Below are 17,935 nucleotides of genomic sequence, written 5' to 3'. Positions count from 1 at the left end.
TTTGTCAGGTGTAAGAAAGATGAATGGGAACAATAAATTGGTACTTTTTATAGAGGCTACTCAAAATTGCCAAAGAGTAATAAAATGTGGCAACAGTGACTTTTGTCCATCAATCCCAAGGACAATCAATTCCTGCTTGAACCTACTTTATACTATTGTTGTGTTCTTGGGCAAGACACTTCATCCATTTTGTACCATAGTATGAAAGTAGTGTGTGAGTGTGAGTGAGTGATTGGTGTGGAAAGAATGAATAGTGTAAAGTGTCTTTATATATATTAATATACTGACTAATGTCTGTATACTAAGTATTTACTCAAACTGCCTAAAGTGATCAAGAAAAAGCATAATCACCGCAAGTAACACTCCACACTTTTGCCTTACCCACTGAGTACACCCAACACAAGGTTTAGCACAAAAAAGGAGCCCAGAATAATGAGGCTAACAAAGTAAATCCAAGGGGTTTCCCAGCCAATGGCATCGTTCACCTACAGGGACCAAAACATCCAGTCAAAATACACAGGCATTGAAAAGCAGTCAGGAGGAAAGTGCTTACCCGCTCAAAACACCCAAAACCAGGTTAAGAACGAAAAACGAGCCGAAGATCACAAGACTGACAAAGTACACCCATGGAAGCTCAAAGCCCATAGCATCGTTCATCTGAGGAACCATCAGAGCAGTAGGAAAGGAGGGAAGGAGGAAGGAAAGGAGAGAGAGCAAACAGTAAATAAAGCAGATTTAAGCCAGAAAATAAAGGGGTACATAAAATATGGTTACGTTTAGACATGCAAGAAAGTCAACATGCAACAGTAATCTCATGCCATATTATTATTAGATGGGTCCTTGATTAAAGCTGCACTACACACACAAAAATTGGTATGAACCCTTTCAGTAGTTTACATAAAATGACAGCTAATTTAACAGCAATCTTATCATAATTGTCCAATTTGTTTAAGTATTAGTCCTGAATTATGATCTGTTAATAGAGCTCGGCATTGTGTTGCCATACAGTATCAGAGTTTTCAGTTACCTTAATGTTATGCTATTTTCCGATCTATGTTATAATGTTATTTCATCATCACAAAACATACCTGAAGATGTGTTTTGTTTCATTCACTCATGTTTAACACACAAACCCTGCATATTTAGACTTCTCAGAGTTCTTCCTTCAAACAGAAAACGCTCGGTTCCACCTAGTGATGTCAGGTGATGATACAGGAAGTGCTTCACTGCTTTTACTCCATACACCTTCACTAGAAACTTTTGCGTTCATTTAAAAGTGATAAAATGATAAATATATTTAACAGTAGCGACCCAGAAGTTCTTTAATTAAATTTTTGTTTTTCATTGTTTTGCAATACTGATTTAAACTTGACAGATTTCCATAGTAACTGTAGTTTTTTAATGTTCCATCCCTGGCTTTACCTAACAATTTTGCAATATTTCTTATACCATGTGTTTTCCTTTTTTCTTCAGATTTTGTGCTACCAAAGTGTTGAATACATCAAATCGATGAGTTAATTTGTCATGTGAGAATGATAAAAGACAGCAGAAGGAACAATCATCATCATTATCAAACAAACATCTAATCTGAGTAGGCAAAGACAGAGAAGGTCACTGCTCTCACCCAGTAGAGCACATCTGTCCAGCCCTCCATAGTGATGCACTGGAACACCGTTAACATGGCAAACAGGAAGTTATCAAAGTTGGTGATGCCATTGTTGGGACCATGCCATCCTTCTCTACACTCAGTGCCATTCATGGGGCACTGGCGGCCGTGTCCAGAGATCGCACATGGAGCAGGTTCATCTTCAGCTATCACATCTAAAATAACAGTTCCAACATTTGAAAAATAAAGATATATTAAACAAAAATAATTCGTCACTATATATATGTAAGTACGACAGACCCTCAGACAGACAGTAGTTTCTTTACACATACAGTAGTCACACACATTATTCGGGTTTAGGATCAGTATAAAGTGACCCTCTCTAGATAGATTCATTTTAATTTAAATTTTTAAGTTCCAATAATTTTCTTACATGCTTTCTGTATAATTTTTGTCTCAATTCTGAACATTTAAGTTACAGTTTCCCAAAATCCATAACAAAACATAATCAACAAAGAAAAAAAAAAAAGAAGAAAAATGTATCACCTGAGCCAGGAAAGTAGCAGGTTGCATGCATTTTGCCAATGAAAAGCTCCAGGCCAATAATAGCATAAATGATGATAACAAACAGGACCAGCAGGGCGATGTGCAGAAGAGGAACCATGGCTTTAATAATAGAGTTCAACACCACCTGTAAACCTGGAGAGGTCAAAGGTCAAATGTTAGAAGAGAGAAATCTGTATACTAAAAAAATAATACAGAATAGCCACATTTTCTTAGCCCTAGCCTAAATTTTTATACACTAATCACAAACTTTATTAATTGATACTATGATATATGGTAAGAGGATAACTTAAGTTTTCGGTCCATTTGATTGAGGAAAAAGGCACATGTGTGACAGTGGTTATTTACTACGTATGTGCATTGCCATTAATTTTGCTATATGGTACATATCACGATATGCCTGTCACAATTCACTATATCACGATATATCCTGATACTAAAACAAAGGACGATATATTGTGATTTATCAATATTTAACAATAATTAGATATAATATTGTACACAAACATGAAAACAAAATTGGATGAAACAGAATTTATTTAATTTTAAAATCATGAGAACAGCAAATGAAACTTAATTTTTCATGAAAAACATTACTTTAAAAAATCTATGCAAAAGCATTTTTAATCAATACAAGAACCGCGCTGAATCGCTGAATCACTGAATCACTGAATTAACTTTTTTTCTTACACCCCTCATATTTACATGGGTAGTAAAAATAAAATATTAGAATACAGTAATCAGATTACATCTGATTCTGAGTGTGTGTTTACATGCACACAAAAAAATATGATCTTCCCGAACACCTGGTGACATGTCATTTAATTAGTGGACACTTGCTGTTGTTGTATATGCACATGAGCTTTTAAAGAACTCTTCAATCTTTAAGATTTTTCTGTAATTTTTGTCTTTGCCACATTAGTTTGCCCTTCTTTGCATAATTTTCCTTGTCAATATTGGCATAGATGTAAACAACAAAATAAGAAAACTGTTTACATGATATTTCAGTAATCTAATAACACTAGAAATCAGACAATGATCAGAATGTACCAATGTTTAGATACTCACTGGGTACTCCTGAGACAAGCCGCAGTGGTCGCAGCACACGGAAAGCTCGAAGGGCTTTAACATCAAATCCTCCTGGTTTGCCCCCGTGACCATGCATTGTTGCGTGGTGGGCTTCGCCTTCACTCTCTCCCTTTTCATCTTTGGTCAGCATCTCCAGAGCAACACTGAAGAGTCTGCATCAAGAACAAAAACAAACAGAACTTATGTACTTTTTAAAACAACAATCTATTACAATTAATTTCAAAATAAGCTACACCACAATATTTTACTTTTGCTCTATTCATTACCCAAAGACAGGGGAGAGTGGAGAGTTCCATCAACTTCTTTTAGTCAACAAGTCAATGGACAGGGCATGTCTTTAGTCAGCAAAGAATTCTGTAGTGGCCTTGCAGTCAACTGATAAAGTAAGCTTTTGCTTTTGAAAATAAACATTTTCCTTACAGTGCTTTAGTGTTAAATCCACTAATAAATCTTAGTTACATTAGAGGATTTGAATCAGCAGTTAAAATAGCCTTAGGCATTTGTGTATTATAATAATTATTCCCTTGAGTGGTAAACAAAAAAGTCCTGCAACATTAGCAGATCATTCCTCCAGAGGAAAAGATCTGAGGCACAACAGTGAAGCAGCACGGCGAGACAGTGAAGCCAGTTAGCAGCAAAAGCCAGTCTCTGCAGCAGAAGAAGCTGACTCTTCGTGTGACTACACAGCAGATCAGGCCCACATGCTGCATACAGACAGGGATCTGACCCAGCTACGCACTGGACTGTGAGAGGGAAGGAGCCTGAATAGTCCAAGTGTAGCACTGATGATGCTACAGATAACATGAGGTTTTGACAAGATAGGATTTAGAGCAGGGGCCACAAAAGGCACAAGATTAATATAGGAGCAGTCAAAATGCAAGGAGATGGTAAAGTGAAGTAGTAACAAAGCTGTAGCTGAGCTGGACTGGGGAGTGTTAGGCAAAGACAGACAGAGAAATGAAGTACAGAGGAAATGGTGAGTCATTTCAGGGATGGACTTATTCTGTCCTTTCTGGGTCATATAATGTGGCTTTATGGGGTTCTCTTAATAGCACTCGGCTGCTCCAAGATGGCTTAAGCTACATTCACTTGAGACTACTTTAACCAGTGTACTAGTGGCAGAGGCCCAGGTGTCAGCAAAACATTAAATACGTTTCTAAGAAATGGACAGACCAAGACCCCTGAGCCAATGCTTTTTCCACTGAACCACAAACTCCATACACCAAAGAACAGAATTTTGTGTGTTGAACATGTGTAATTTTTAATTTACTGTTTTACTGTTGATAAACATTAGCGACTTACCCAATGACAACGATGACAAAGTCCAGCATATTCCAGCCGTTTCGCACATAAGCGTTTTGGTGCATCACCAAACCATACGCGATAATCTTCAGAAAGGTCTCAATTGTGAAAATGATGAGGAAGGCATATTCAACTGTTTCCTGCAACAACAAAAAATGGGGGTGGTTACTTTGCTTGAGAGCATCGTTCCCTCAAACAAGCTTTCCAAGCAAATGCACTTTTACGCTGGAGTTTAACTTGACTCAGTGCTATCTAGGGTTGCAAGAAGTATCAAAAATCAGATACTAACCAATAGTAAAACTATTATTGAAACTAGTAGTATCAATATTAAAAAAGTCACAATCACAGGGCAAAAATTAACCTTTTCTGAATAGCTTCAACATTATCTTGAGCTGGACCACTATGGTCTACCTGGATGACTGAGGGATTAAGGCCACATGGCAATATAAAAGAAAGTACCACAATTTAATGCTGAATGAGTGTTTTTTATTACCAAATGGTAACACTGAGTATTGAGTTTATTCCTATGGAAAACAAGTGTGAAATTTTAGTAGTGTGCCAATATTAGTGCCATCAGAGAATTCTTTCAACTCCTATGACTACCATTTTAAAAATACATCACAATTTTTGAGTGTCTAAAGCAGTGATGTATCTTTCCAAGATAACTTTCTGTTACAGTTGAAGGCACAAAAACATGGACAAAAAGGCACAAGGTTGACTGAAGTTATGCTGACAATAGATGCATATGTAGCAAATGGTATTAGGTATTATAGCAGCTCCCTCTGTGACAACTGTGATATGTGAGAGCTTATGCATAAAACGGTGAGTCAGATGTTTAGGACAGAGGTACCTTTATTTGAAGACATACTGCATTGTTTACACCATCTATCAGTACTAGGGTTGCATAGTGTAATAAAGTAAAGGTATTTCAGTATTAAATGAGGGTGACGTAGGACAGGAGGAACAGTCATGGCAAAGAAATATAACAACAATGTAATAATGTACATCGGAGGTTCTCAGACTGTGGTATAGGTGCTTCCTTTGGTGGAGCTCCTTCTGGCGGATTATTGTACATGTCTTATGTTTGTGTAATTTAAAGTTGTTTTTTTTAAGTTGTTCTCCTTTGAATAAGTTATTGTTTAGAAGTACAGTAATAATGGTGTAGTCCTAGGTTAGAACAGATAAATCCTGTTATAGACCTAGTTTGGATTTGGTCGTGCATGAGAGGTCAAACACAATTTAAGGGGCACTTGCTGTGCAAAGTTTATAACCATTAGTGTAAATAAATCAGCACATTAAGGTGTAAGCACGATTAATGCATTTGCTGATACAGGCATCATTATTTAAGCCAGAATGAAATTCAAATGTATAGAGACGTCTTGAGGCTACATTTCCTCAACAGTTTAGTGCAGATTGTGAGAAGCACTTGAAGCAGAAATGGCCTTTTGTCACTCACTGAAAGGTTGTGTTAAGCTTTGGGCCCTGCCTAGGCGTCTGCTCCAGCCCCAGGCAGCTCAGCCATCAGTTCAGCATGAGGGACAGTGAAAGAACGGCAAGTGAGCCATTCAAAGCAGAGCCCGTAATACAGTCACTGCAATATGCATTGTCAAAACGCACCATCATCAGTATCATTCCCATTAACTGGTGTCTTAGATTTTAGAATGGGATGCTGACACACTCCCTTTACATACAAAATATTTTCATTAAAAATAATACAAAATAAAATAAAAATACCAAACAGATAATTCACAACTCTTTAACCTGATCATTTCTATCAGTGGCTCTCTCCTTGAACTCACTATCACCTGAAATCCTGCAATTAGTGGTTTAATATAGGGCTGGGCAATTCAGTGTAATTGTCAAAGATATGGTTGGGGTTTTGCCATATCGGCCAGCAATAATTTTCAGATGCTAGAATGTGATTATGTCATACTGTGCAAGAGTTTTTCCCACTGATGACATATATATCAAAGAAAAATCCGCAAATATTGAACCTGATAATTTCTATCAATGACTAGACATCAAATGTGGCAAAATTCTAACAAAAAACAGCAGTTTATCAACAATTTTAGCTTAAAATATAGCCCATATACAGCCCACTTGTATATGGGCTATATTTCTTTATGACCTGTCCCTTGCACCCTTTGGTGCTTGCCACACCTTCTTTAAGATGGCCACCTGAGCGCTCATTCTGTTTGCCTGACAAAGGTCTAGTGCCAAAATGTTGCAGAGTTTGTCCTAATAAATCTCACAATTTGCAAGTAAGACGGTGTGCGGGATTTTTCTCTATGTTCTTGCAAAAGGCCTAAAATACAATAGGTGAAATGGCAATATAAGGAAAAGTTTTCAGGACAATTTTAACTTGATGTGAATTAATTTATGCAAATTGCCACTTCCTGGTTGTTGAAAGCATGTTTAATATAATAGGAAATGATAACCGTCCCCTTTCAATTAAACACCAATTTATTCATTCATCAGCGAAACGAAAGAGTGAGCAACAGAAAAATGGAACGAGGACATGACAGAGTGTGCGCACAGGCCTCTGGGAACCACAATAAAAATCTATGACTCATCCCAGTGATAGGGCAGAGCTACTGTATTTTATGTCCTTCCCTGCACATACATGGATCATTATATGCTGTTTCTGCTTGAGTCAGTGAGAGCTTAGGACGCACAATGATATGAACTATGGGGATTGTATGTGTATGGTTCAATGATGTAGCACAGACTGTATACTGTAACATGCAAATGGTGGCTCAGCTCTTTGACAATGCACACTATAAAAATAAAGATCTACCCCTCTCTTTACACCAGTGCTTCTCAATTATTTTCTGTCATGCCCCCCCTAGGACGAATAAAACATCTCGCGCCCCCCCGCGTGACTATAGATAGTATCATTTGTCTATAAAATTGTTATAAGTACACCTGTACGTAACACTGCCACCTTATATGACAACAACGCTCGCTGGTTTACTGAAGTAGCAGTCACAAAGCGGGATGATTGTCGGCAATATTCGGCACGTTTTCGCTGAAAAATCTCAAGCGGCTTATCAGAGTGATTGGGGTGTAATGTATTTAAGTGACGCCTTAATTTATTGGGCTTCATGCTGTCGGCTGCTGTCAGCTGCACTTTCTATGTAAAGTCTATGTGGACGCGCGACTAGAGCGTCCTGCGTTTTTGCGGCGCGTTTTCGGCGTCAGCGCGGCGCGAATCTGGCGTCAGCGCAGCGCGTCTTCAGCGTTTTGGCGTCAGCGGCCAAGACGCGCGTCCAAGGCGTCAGCGTCAAGAAGTTGAAAATGCTGAACTTTTCGCGTCAGACGCGCCGCGTCAACCAATCAGGGACGAGTATCCAGAGACGCAGCGACGTTATTATCAGGAAGAAAAACCCGAGAACCAGAAAGAGAACCACAAACATGAACGGAGAATAAATATATACGCCACAATCACCGAGCCGATCGCGAGGAATACACCAGGACCGGACCAGGACCAAACCAGGACTAGACCGAGACTAGACCGAGACTAAACAAGGACTAGACCGGGACTAGACCGTGATTAGACCAGGACTAGACCGGGACTAGACCGGGACCAGACCGGGACTAGACCGTGATTAGACCAGGACTAGACCGGAACTAGACCGTGATTAGACCAGGACCACACCGGTATTAGACCAGGACTAGACCGGGACTGATCCAGTGTCATTAGCGGAGTAGAAATATATATACGCCCCAGTCGTCGACCCGATCTCCTCCTTTGATGTTTTATGTCATAAAAACACTCTGTCAGTCTGGTCTGACATTGTTTCGGGAAAAGACCGGGACCGGGCTCTTGTTTCCAGGGCAACGGACGCGCGTCAAGTATTTTTGTCCCGTTCGTCCACGGCGTCAAAGATGCGCGTCGGGGGCGTCTAAACTCAAATGCAAAGGCTCCAAATAGAGACGTCAAGGCGTTTTTTGACGCTTTGGTGTGAACGGCCCTTAAGACAGTAAAAAAAAAATCAAAATAAAAAAAAATCAAAAAGCATGTTCCCCGAGGTCAAACGCGCCCCACTATTTGAGAAGCACTGCTTTACACAAACATTTACTATGCAAAACCTTTCTCAGTTATTTTTATTTTTAGATAGTAGGGTTGGAAAATATTTACACTTAATCAATACTAAAACTAGTATTGAAACTAGACACAAATTTGAACACATTTTGACTTGCATCCTGAATTCATCTATATCAAAACTAGTATAAGATGAGAAATAATATTTAGTTGTTTTTTTTAAGTTTATTTGTCTATTTATCAGGGACAGTGCACATAACTCTATGACGGAGTATAAGGGTCAGATAAAAAAAAAACAAATGATGCTGGTGCTACGAGAATAAAGTCGTAACATTTCGACATTAAAGTCAGAATATTATGAGAATAAAGTCGAAGCCAGAAAAAGTCGTAATTTTACGAGAATAAAGTCGAAGTTAAAATAAAGTCGTAATATTATGAAAATAAAGTTATAATATTATGAGAATGAAGTCGTAATAAAATCAAAGTCAAAGTGAAAAATGTGACCAAAAATAAGAAAACGAAAAAACAACAACTATTTTCTTCATTATTTGTGCCTCCAGACTGAACCAGGTCTGAACCAGGACTAAACCAGGTCTGGGACCAGACCGGGACTGAGACCAGGACTTAGACCGGGACCAGACAAGGACTGAGTACGGGACCAAGACTAAGATCGGGATCAGACCAGGACCAAACCGTGATACGGGGACCAGACCGGAACTGAGACCAGGACCAGACCAGGACTGAAAACGGTTTAGTCCTGGTTTAGTCCTGATTCAGTCCTGGTTCAGTCCTGACAGTCCGTATGCGGCGCAATAGTCCCGCATCGCATTTTAAAGTCACGGAAACTCCGTTTCCCATTTCCGTGACTTAAACCAGGACTAAACCGGCCTCAGTCCTGGTCTGGTCCCGGTCTCAATCCTGGTCTTAGTTCTGGTTTGGTTCTGGACCTGATTTAGTCCTGATTCAGTCCTTATTCAGTCAAATTAACGAATGATACACGGATTCTTCTCCTTTACAAAATGCTCAAAATTCCCCATAGCGCACCAGCCTATTCATTCATACTTTCCGAGCAGCCTATATTCTCATAATGTTACGACTTTATTTTGACTACGACTTTATTCTCATAAAATTACTACTTTGTTCTCGTAAATGTGCAACTTTATTCTTGTAAAATTACAACTTTATTCTCGTAGCGCCAGCATATATATATATATATATTTTTAATCTGACCCTTATACTCCGTCGTACATAACAGCATTGAACTACACAAAGAAATCATATGTTTGTGCTAGGTTATAGCAAAATTGCTAATTTGCACCTTCAGTCTTTGGACACCATAAATGGCGTATATGCCAACAAAATAAAATACAATGTATATTGATTTAATAATTCATCCAGTCAATAAAAAACAGTCCCATTAAGTCTCAGTCATCATATCCATACACTATTTACATATTACAGTTCATATTGCTGCATTGACATAGGGCAGATTAATGTGTACAGGTTTGTTTGGTTAAAAGCCATTGTTTGGCCAGACATGCAAACATTTCATAATTTGTATGTGATCTAATTTCATGTGGGAGGGTGTTCCAGAGGCTTATGGCCTCTATAAGAGAATGATGACTGACCAAATGAGGTTCTGCATCTTGGAACACTACACTCTCCTCTGGCTGTGAACCGAATTTGTTATCAAAACTGGCATTAAGCCTTTCTCTTAGAATTAAAATGTTTGCCAAAATATACAGTTACATACTAGACTTTTGACTTCTGACTTCTGCCATCGAAACTAAAATGTTAAGAGATACTTTCTCCAGAGTAAAGTCAATTGAATTTATTTGATGTACATTGCACTATAATTAGTTACCTCAGATGAAGAGAAAATGGTAGCCCTAGACAATATCTCCAGTTCATCAGAGTGAGGCTAGAGATACAGCAGGAGGCTTTGCATTTCAGAGAATAAACAGACACTGCCCTTGATGTTGTTTGTTAAATTATTGATGAGGGTTTGGCCCAGTCCTCAAGCCTAACTAAAAGCTCTGACCTGAAGTTTCAGATAGTGGAAGTATAACAAAACCTCAAAGCCAATCTAACTATTGTCACAGCTCAATATATTTATTTGCAATACATTTAACAAAACATGTAAACACAAAACAGAGCTGAAGGATTTTGGAAAAAACATCTAAGTGCAATTCTTCTGACAAACATTGTGATTCTGACTAAATTTGGGATTTTTGTTTCATAGCTGACAGTCCACATGTTCAAGGAACGTTATCATTTGAATGAAAAATGAAATGTGAATCAATTCCAGAACATGTTTGTGAAGGTTAATAGAGGGCTAAACTACACGTAGATTGTTCAATATGAGTAAAAATCATGATGAATTTCTTTGGCATATCGCCCAGTCCTGACTACCATGTTAGAAGGTTTATTAATATATTTGTTTGAGCACAATATGTTAAGAAACAACACAGTAACTTGCAGTCTTCAAATTGTGAATTTGAAAGCAATAAATCTTGCATGTCAGAATATTACAAAATTGTAATGTATGGCTAAAATTACATTATCTTATATTGCCCATAAAACATGGGACCCAAAATTTACCTAGATGAAAATGATAATATAAACCTGAAAAGCTTTATCAGCTGATCCACTGTCTCACTGACAGTTGGTAATCCATCTAACACTGCACTATCCAGCAAAGTGACAGGGCTATAAATGAAACAATATACAATAACTCAAAATAATGAACACTGAGATTAAATTATTGCATGCTGTCATTTGATAAATCATTTCTGTCAACATATCCTTCTCCTTTAGCACTCACAACATGACCACCTGAGCTTGTGTTGAAGTGTGCGACCCAGCCAGCAGCAGCCATGAGTCACTGACACCATGTTTGATGTGAACACTGCAAACACTACCAAGCACTATAATACAATACTACTACAACCACATAGAATATAATATGGATAGTACACATAAGTAGAAATAGAAAAGGAGAGAAGCATTTTGTAAACATAGTGAAGAATGATTTGAATAATTTAAATTTTTTTAATTTTTCCATGTGAGCAGACACGTGCAAGGGAGGATTTCTTCTGACTATGTTCTCCTCTGTCCTTTTACTGTCCCCATACATCAGTCAGTTATATCCAGCCAGACCAGCACTGTTCAGGGCTTCTCCACTGCATGCCACATATGCACATACTACTAATTGGACAGTTGGAGAATACAATACTAAATTTAACCGTAAACCAAACCTTTATTTGAGGAGATCAGTTATATCAGGGTCCAGTGCTTTCCGGTTTAAAACATTACACATTTTTTCCCAACCACTTTTGGTTTATCCCACACTTACCCACTGTGGGACAAATAAGGGTTCTTTAATCTTGTAATTTTCACCACAATTTACACCACTCTAATATAGTTTAGTTCTGCTTCATTCATTGTAGGTCAAGAAAGGTGTTGTTTTTTATATGCCAGGAGTAAAGTATTCAATGTTTCAGATTTGCATACACCATTGCATTACTTGTGAATTGTAGAGGCAAGCATAATAGGAATAGCAAAAATGCTACGCCACAATAAAATTAGATTTAAAACAGACCACACAGCACACACTAAATTTCACATTAGCGATAATATTAGCGAGGACAGTGCGAGTTCCCAAATGAGCAGTTACGTTAAGTGACTAAACACATCCTGCCTCCATCATCTCCACAGGAAGCCACTGGTGCCAGCCGTAACAGAGCGCCCGCCAAACGCTCCCCCTCTCGCACATGTAAAGATTAGCACTTCCACAGGAGGCCAAGCACTGACATATGACATGTCATTCATGAAGATATTTTTCATCAACAGAGGGCAGGCAGACATATACACTACCAGTGGGTTTGAGAGTGTCAAAACTTATATCGTTTCAATCATATCTTAAATGATATTTAAAATATCACTTATAAAAAAGAAGCTGAAACCCCTGAATAGAATTGCTGTTTAACTGATAAAACATAACTTTTAACTTTAAGTTTTTTTTCATAATAATAAAAAATACTAGAGATTGTAAAGCTTTTTTTCAGTCAGTAGTGTATAAATAAATGTGTGATATTGTGTCAAAAAGTACTCAAATCCAGCACATTCCTTTTTTAATGTCATTAGATTTAGGCAACCAGTTTTCTTCTTAACAGACAAACCCACAAACACATAGCCAGCAGGTGAAAGCCAAGCCTCTTGTAATTGATGTTATTGCAAATAAAGGTCCAGCTAAAAGGCCCTGACAGATTCAGCAGAGCCTTTCCTCTCACATCCCGCCTCCTCCCAGTGATCGTCAGTGACAGAAGCCAGTGCAGCCTCTCAAGCCTCTATGCAGCTGATGTCAGACCACAGCACTCTCCTACAGTGAGCACTGAACAGGCACTGGCTGCGAGTCACAACTTTGGCACTTGGATTGTACTTTGGATTCACATCAGATTTAAACGGCATCTTTATCTCTTCATCCTTACTGCTCATTTGTGCCGCTGCATCTGTGCATTTAATGGGAGCATATGGTATGTTATTACTGCAACACAACATATGAAGTAGGGGTGGGCAATATGCCCAAAATATATTAGCAGATAACGATTTAGATTTTATCACTATTCATGTGGACTTCGTTTGTTTACATTTGCCTGCAACTTCTAACTCAAGTCATCTCCTGCTCTTGACAGTTCACTCTTGACTGTGATTGGTTAAATCCACGTGTCACTCATACAGAGCATAACAGAGGCTGACCAGTAAGAGAAGTAGGTGGGAAAAGGGTTTGGTGTTTGGGCTTTGAGCTGCATTAAATAGAGTAATACTTCAGTATTATTTTAATAATATATGACAATGTCACCAAAATATCAAAATAGCACATCGTCAAAAGACTCTTTTTATCACTAAATTGTTAGCTTACGAGCAGGACCCCACTCCCTTCCCCTTCCACTAAGATCATCCCCATATGCTACATGAAATGCCTTTTACCCTGTATTGTATTCTGAGGTGGTCCTTGGTAGTGAAACAGACAACAAATCAAGCAGGCCCAGATATTATTAACACAAACCAGTTTCATTCAAATAAGTTTTCAAGGCTTGCTAAAAAGGTCATTGTGCTTCATTGCTTGAGCCTTGAACAATAGAAATCTTGCAAATAGGGCAAGGTGATAAAAGTGTTTTGCAGTAGTAAAATGAAGGGAATATTAAATCGAAAACATCTCTATATTTCTATATCAAATTCTAAAGACTGATTTCCATCAATTATATATAAAGCATAAAGCACTTTAAATTAACTCTTATGATCTCTTACAAGTGCAGTGCAAACCTACAGTATGCACATTTATCCATATTTGTTTTAACCCTGTGTCCTCACCATTATGCAGTAACAACCACTACATGAGATACTAGATACAATTCACTGTGTGTTTCTTTACAATGGATCAGACATGAATCACCATGAAAAGGTCATTGTTTTGCTCATGTACCTTCTGAAAATCTGCCTGGGGATTTGAGTCTCCAACAGACAAGTCACCATTGACCTTAAAGCAAAGGCAGCGGGTCAGTCTCTTGTCCGTCCCTTAAACAAAGTGGCTGTGGGAAGCGGTCACGTGCGCTACATGCCTGTGCTACTTACTGTTAGACTGAAATGACTAAACCTATAATAAGCAAACAGAAAGAAAGGTCTGTTTAATTACACATTAAGTATGACTGTACACCAGCCCTTAGGTGGTGGTACAACCCAAGATTTTAGCCCTGCTCTGCCTAGGGAGTTAATGGACTTCTATATAATTAGCTACTTTGGTTAATACGATGTTTCCAACAAAGACTGCCGGCTAATGCTGCTGAAATCCCAGTTTCTTTGCAATGTGTCTTCTCCAAACACTGGTGTTTTGCTTGTTTCGCTAATGGTGGGTGGTTGACCTTGGCTGTTTTCACTCCCCATTTGATGATTATATACTGCATGTGACTATATCCCTGTTGAAAGAGCTACTTGGTTTGCTACCCTGTGATAATTTTAATACCAGGATTACACACGAGACCCCTCTCTTCACCTGTATCAGTCGACAGCCCATCTCAGAGCAGCAGAGTGCAGGGCTGTGAAATGACAGTACCACAGCTTTACTTTAGACACTATAGAAACCAGCTCAGCAGTTTATCTATACTGCACTCCTCTGGTGACTACAACACACAGACCAGGGCCAAGCAGGCACACCTGCCCCATAAAGCATCTTTTGCACAAAAGATGCTGAAAATAAGGAATAGGGAAATATACTGTTGATGCGACAAAATTTAAGCCAAGATCTGGACAATAGCTGTACAATAGAAGTAGCCAATACACAAGGGGTCTCTGGAATACATTTAAAAAATAGGGAATGGGATGTAAGACTAAAAGACTTTTCAGGACTTTTCAGGAGGAGGAAGAGTTCCAGGCCAAGTTACTGCTTGTGGTGTGGCTTCAGACTTATCTGAATGAAAACAATCAGGAACCTGGTCAAATTACAGGTAAGATCTATGGATAGTTGATTCACTCACAGTAAGAATACACCAGAAAAGTTGCATACTGCACTTAAAAAAAAAAAACTAGTCAGAAGAGAAAGCTATAGCCGTGCATATGTGTTGTATTTATCAATTAGTGGTGCCTGTGTCTCTTGTTATTAATCTTGTTCATGCACCATATAAAACACGTTATTGCTGCTTAAATTAGTGTGATAAATATGGATCACATAATACAACCTTACTGAAAGTCTAAATGAGGTTTTGCATTAGCTCAATGCAGTTCAATGCACTTTATTCATTAATCCACATTGCCATCTCTTTGAGAAACACGACTATAAATGTGATCTGAGGTTTAGAATAGAGGTACAGACTGTACAGTGTATAGATAAAACTAAACATGCATGATTTATGAAGATGAAAAGCTTCTGCTACATAGTGCATACAGTATCAGTCAAGAGAAATTTAGACACAAAACTACAAAGATGCAGAAAATGTCTCATGTTTGCAGAAGTAATAAACATGTATAATTGCTCTGTCGTAGATGCAGGGATGGGATCTATGGAAAATGAACTTTAAAACAAACTTTGTCCAGTTGACGTTATAAAACCTACTTCTGTCATTGTACACATCTGAAAACCAATATTTTACCACACCAGAAAAGTAATATCTGATTGTTATAAGACCATGCATAAAATCTACAGGGCAGAGGAAGGAGGAATAGCTTTAGTTTTTTTTACCATATTGTATGGTGTCAACAAATATGTGTAAGTTGGAAATACAAGGGCAGGAGATATCATTAAAGAATAGTGAATTGGTTTCTTTACAAAAACAAAAGGTATTCATTTACCAACTATTACATGGCTACAAATGCAACCCAATACTCAGCCTTTCTCTGTACAAACTGTAGGCTAAGATGACAGCCTATATTATACGCCTTATATCAGACAGCGTAACTTCCACAATGTCCTACTTTCGCCTGATGTGGCACAATGTAAACAAACACCTTGAGGTCACCCTGCAGAGGTCAAACATGGTGGGATACCTTCACACTCTCCACTCTACACCGTATACACCTAGAGCTCTTATAACAGGTCTAGTTCACAGCTTACAGAAAACAGTGCTTTTTATGGCACTTGAATGAAACTACAACATACAAATTTAATATTTGGGGAATTGTAAAATGCAATTTTGATCTAAATGGCTATGGTAATAAAAAAAATTACAATTGACTTTCTGTTCAAAACTGCAGAGATGAGAGAAGAGAGAAGCAGAGAAAGGCTACTGAACATTTTTAATCCCTATGTGTATGACCCAGTCTTAAATTTTCAAATTACGCAAGGCAGCGGGTGTGTTGGGATAGGTGAAAATAGACATTTGCTGACAATTCAAGCCTTAAATACAGAACAATGCAGGATTAGTCAACCGTGCATGAATAACTCTGAATACACTTAAGATCAGGGACCACCATTGTAACGTTGTTAAAAGCTCATAAAAGTAAATTTTGCATAATATGCCATCTTTAAGAAGCAAACCAGTGTGTAACATGTGGCTCTCAAACTGTATCTATTGGCCTTTGCCCACATCTACTGTAATAATTTGAAAGATCCCTGTGAATAAAGTAACATCTGGATCTGCCATATTTGCTGTATTTGTCTGGCTTTTTGAAGAGTGCCCTCATCTTCAGCTGCGGAACAATGCTTACCACACTACATCACCCATAATCCATCATAGAGACATAATGCAAAAGATGCAGTAGCAAGTATGTGGTGCAGTAACAAGAAAGACTAAAAATAGTAAACCGAATAAAAAGTACAGAAATGTTAAGACATGATGAAGCACCACAAAGGATGGATGTCAAAGAAGTTCAGAGTACAAAGAGACCAGATACTTCAAAAGTGCCTGTGGATGCAGTCTACTCAAGAATAGTTTTTAAAAATAAATAGCTTGCCATGAACATTTTTGATGTGATGGTCTTAGATTATTTCAGAAAGTCAACCGTTCCCTCAGCACAGAATGAAGAACGATGAAATGACAAACAGTATACCGTACTCACCAGGTCGTGGTTTGTAGAGTTGGAGTCATCTTCAGGGAAAGGGACATAGACAGCTAAGGCCATGCAGTTGGCAAAAATAGCAATCAAAATAAAGATATCAAATGGCCTGGAGAAAAGGGTTAAGGACAATAATGAAATAGACATGATAAAACAATAGATATGATACATTGCCAGTAATTAATAGATGTATTTAGTTGATTTTATATTAGTACATTTATAAAAACTAGAGTAACTTTAATAAAAGAAGGCCACGCATTATCATCACATTATTAGAATAAAGGATACTTCCACTCCACCAGGCTGATGCAGGCCCTGCGTATAGGATTGTTGAGGTTGAGGCAGAAGAGCGCTCGGGGCGGCCTGCTGTTGGCATTACTGCCCTGCTTCTTGCTTTTGGCATACTGCTGCCTCTTCTTCTGTGCCAGAGCACCCACAGGGATGGTGCTGGACACAGGGGCAGGTGCAGGCGGAGGTGGCGGAGGGGCTGGAGCCGGGGTGGAGGTGGGGTCTGGGGCGGGCCCGTTGGCGCTCATGCTGCGGGTGTGCTTCGGTGAGGGGCATCCAGCAGCATGGACCCGCCAGGGCACAGAGACGGGTGAGAGCAGGGCACAGCTGTCTGACCAATGAGCTGGCGCGTCACCAGGGCCTCAACCTCAGCTGCTGCCAGCATAATTTACCTCTAAGAGAAAACAAAGATGAAGATGAGTTGCTATAGATGCAATTCAAGAAACACACATGACTAATTTATCAAATTCAATTACAGTTATTTATGTGTCCTA

At 38.6% G+C, this 17,935-nt stretch overlaps 1 protein-coding gene across 8 annotated transcripts in view; it reads right to left on the bottom strand.

Annotated features, from left to right (window-relative positions):
• The window catches only part of cacna1da (calcium channel, voltage-dependent, L type, alpha 1D subunit, a), a 47,995-nt gene that overhangs the window by 28,976 nt on the left and 1,084 nt on the right, over positions 1 to 17,935 (bottom strand). For 5 of the 8 annotated variants that reach the window (XM_055160405.1, XM_055160408.1, XM_055160410.1 and 2 more), the window contains exons 2-8: positions 17,442 to 17,835; positions 17,157 to 17,262; positions 4,562 to 4,701; positions 3,239 to 3,411; positions 2,153 to 2,305; positions 1,625 to 1,821; positions 554 to 657 (exon numbers count right to left, since the gene is read on the bottom strand). In XM_055160405.1, the coding sequence (XP_055016380.1) occupies positions 554 to 657; positions 1,625 to 1,821; positions 2,153 to 2,305; positions 3,239 to 3,411; positions 4,562 to 4,701; positions 17,157 to 17,262; positions 17,442 to 17,689 (1,121 nt within the window). In that variant the 5' untranslated portion in view covers positions 17,690 to 17,835. Of the gene's footprint in view, positions 1 to 381; positions 486 to 553; positions 658 to 1,624; positions 1,822 to 2,152; positions 2,306 to 3,238; positions 3,412 to 4,561; positions 4,702 to 17,156; positions 17,263 to 17,441; positions 17,836 to 17,935 lie in introns of those variants that run through there. The other 3 variants (XM_055160406.1, XM_055160412.1, XM_055160411.1) reach the window with 2 other exon arrangements.

This window comes from Boleophthalmus pectinirostris, unplaced genomic scaffold (assembly GCF_026225935.1).
Source record: "Boleophthalmus pectinirostris isolate CB_2022bp ecotype Guang Dong unplaced genomic scaffold, ASM2622593v1 HiC_scaffold_3, whole genome shotgun sequence".
In the NCBI taxonomy this organism is placed as follows: Eukaryota; Metazoa; Chordata; class Actinopteri; order Gobiiformes; family Gobiidae; genus Boleophthalmus; species Boleophthalmus pectinirostris.
Note: the sequence above shows the minus strand (reverse complement) of the source record. Positions and strands in the feature narration are given on the sequence as shown.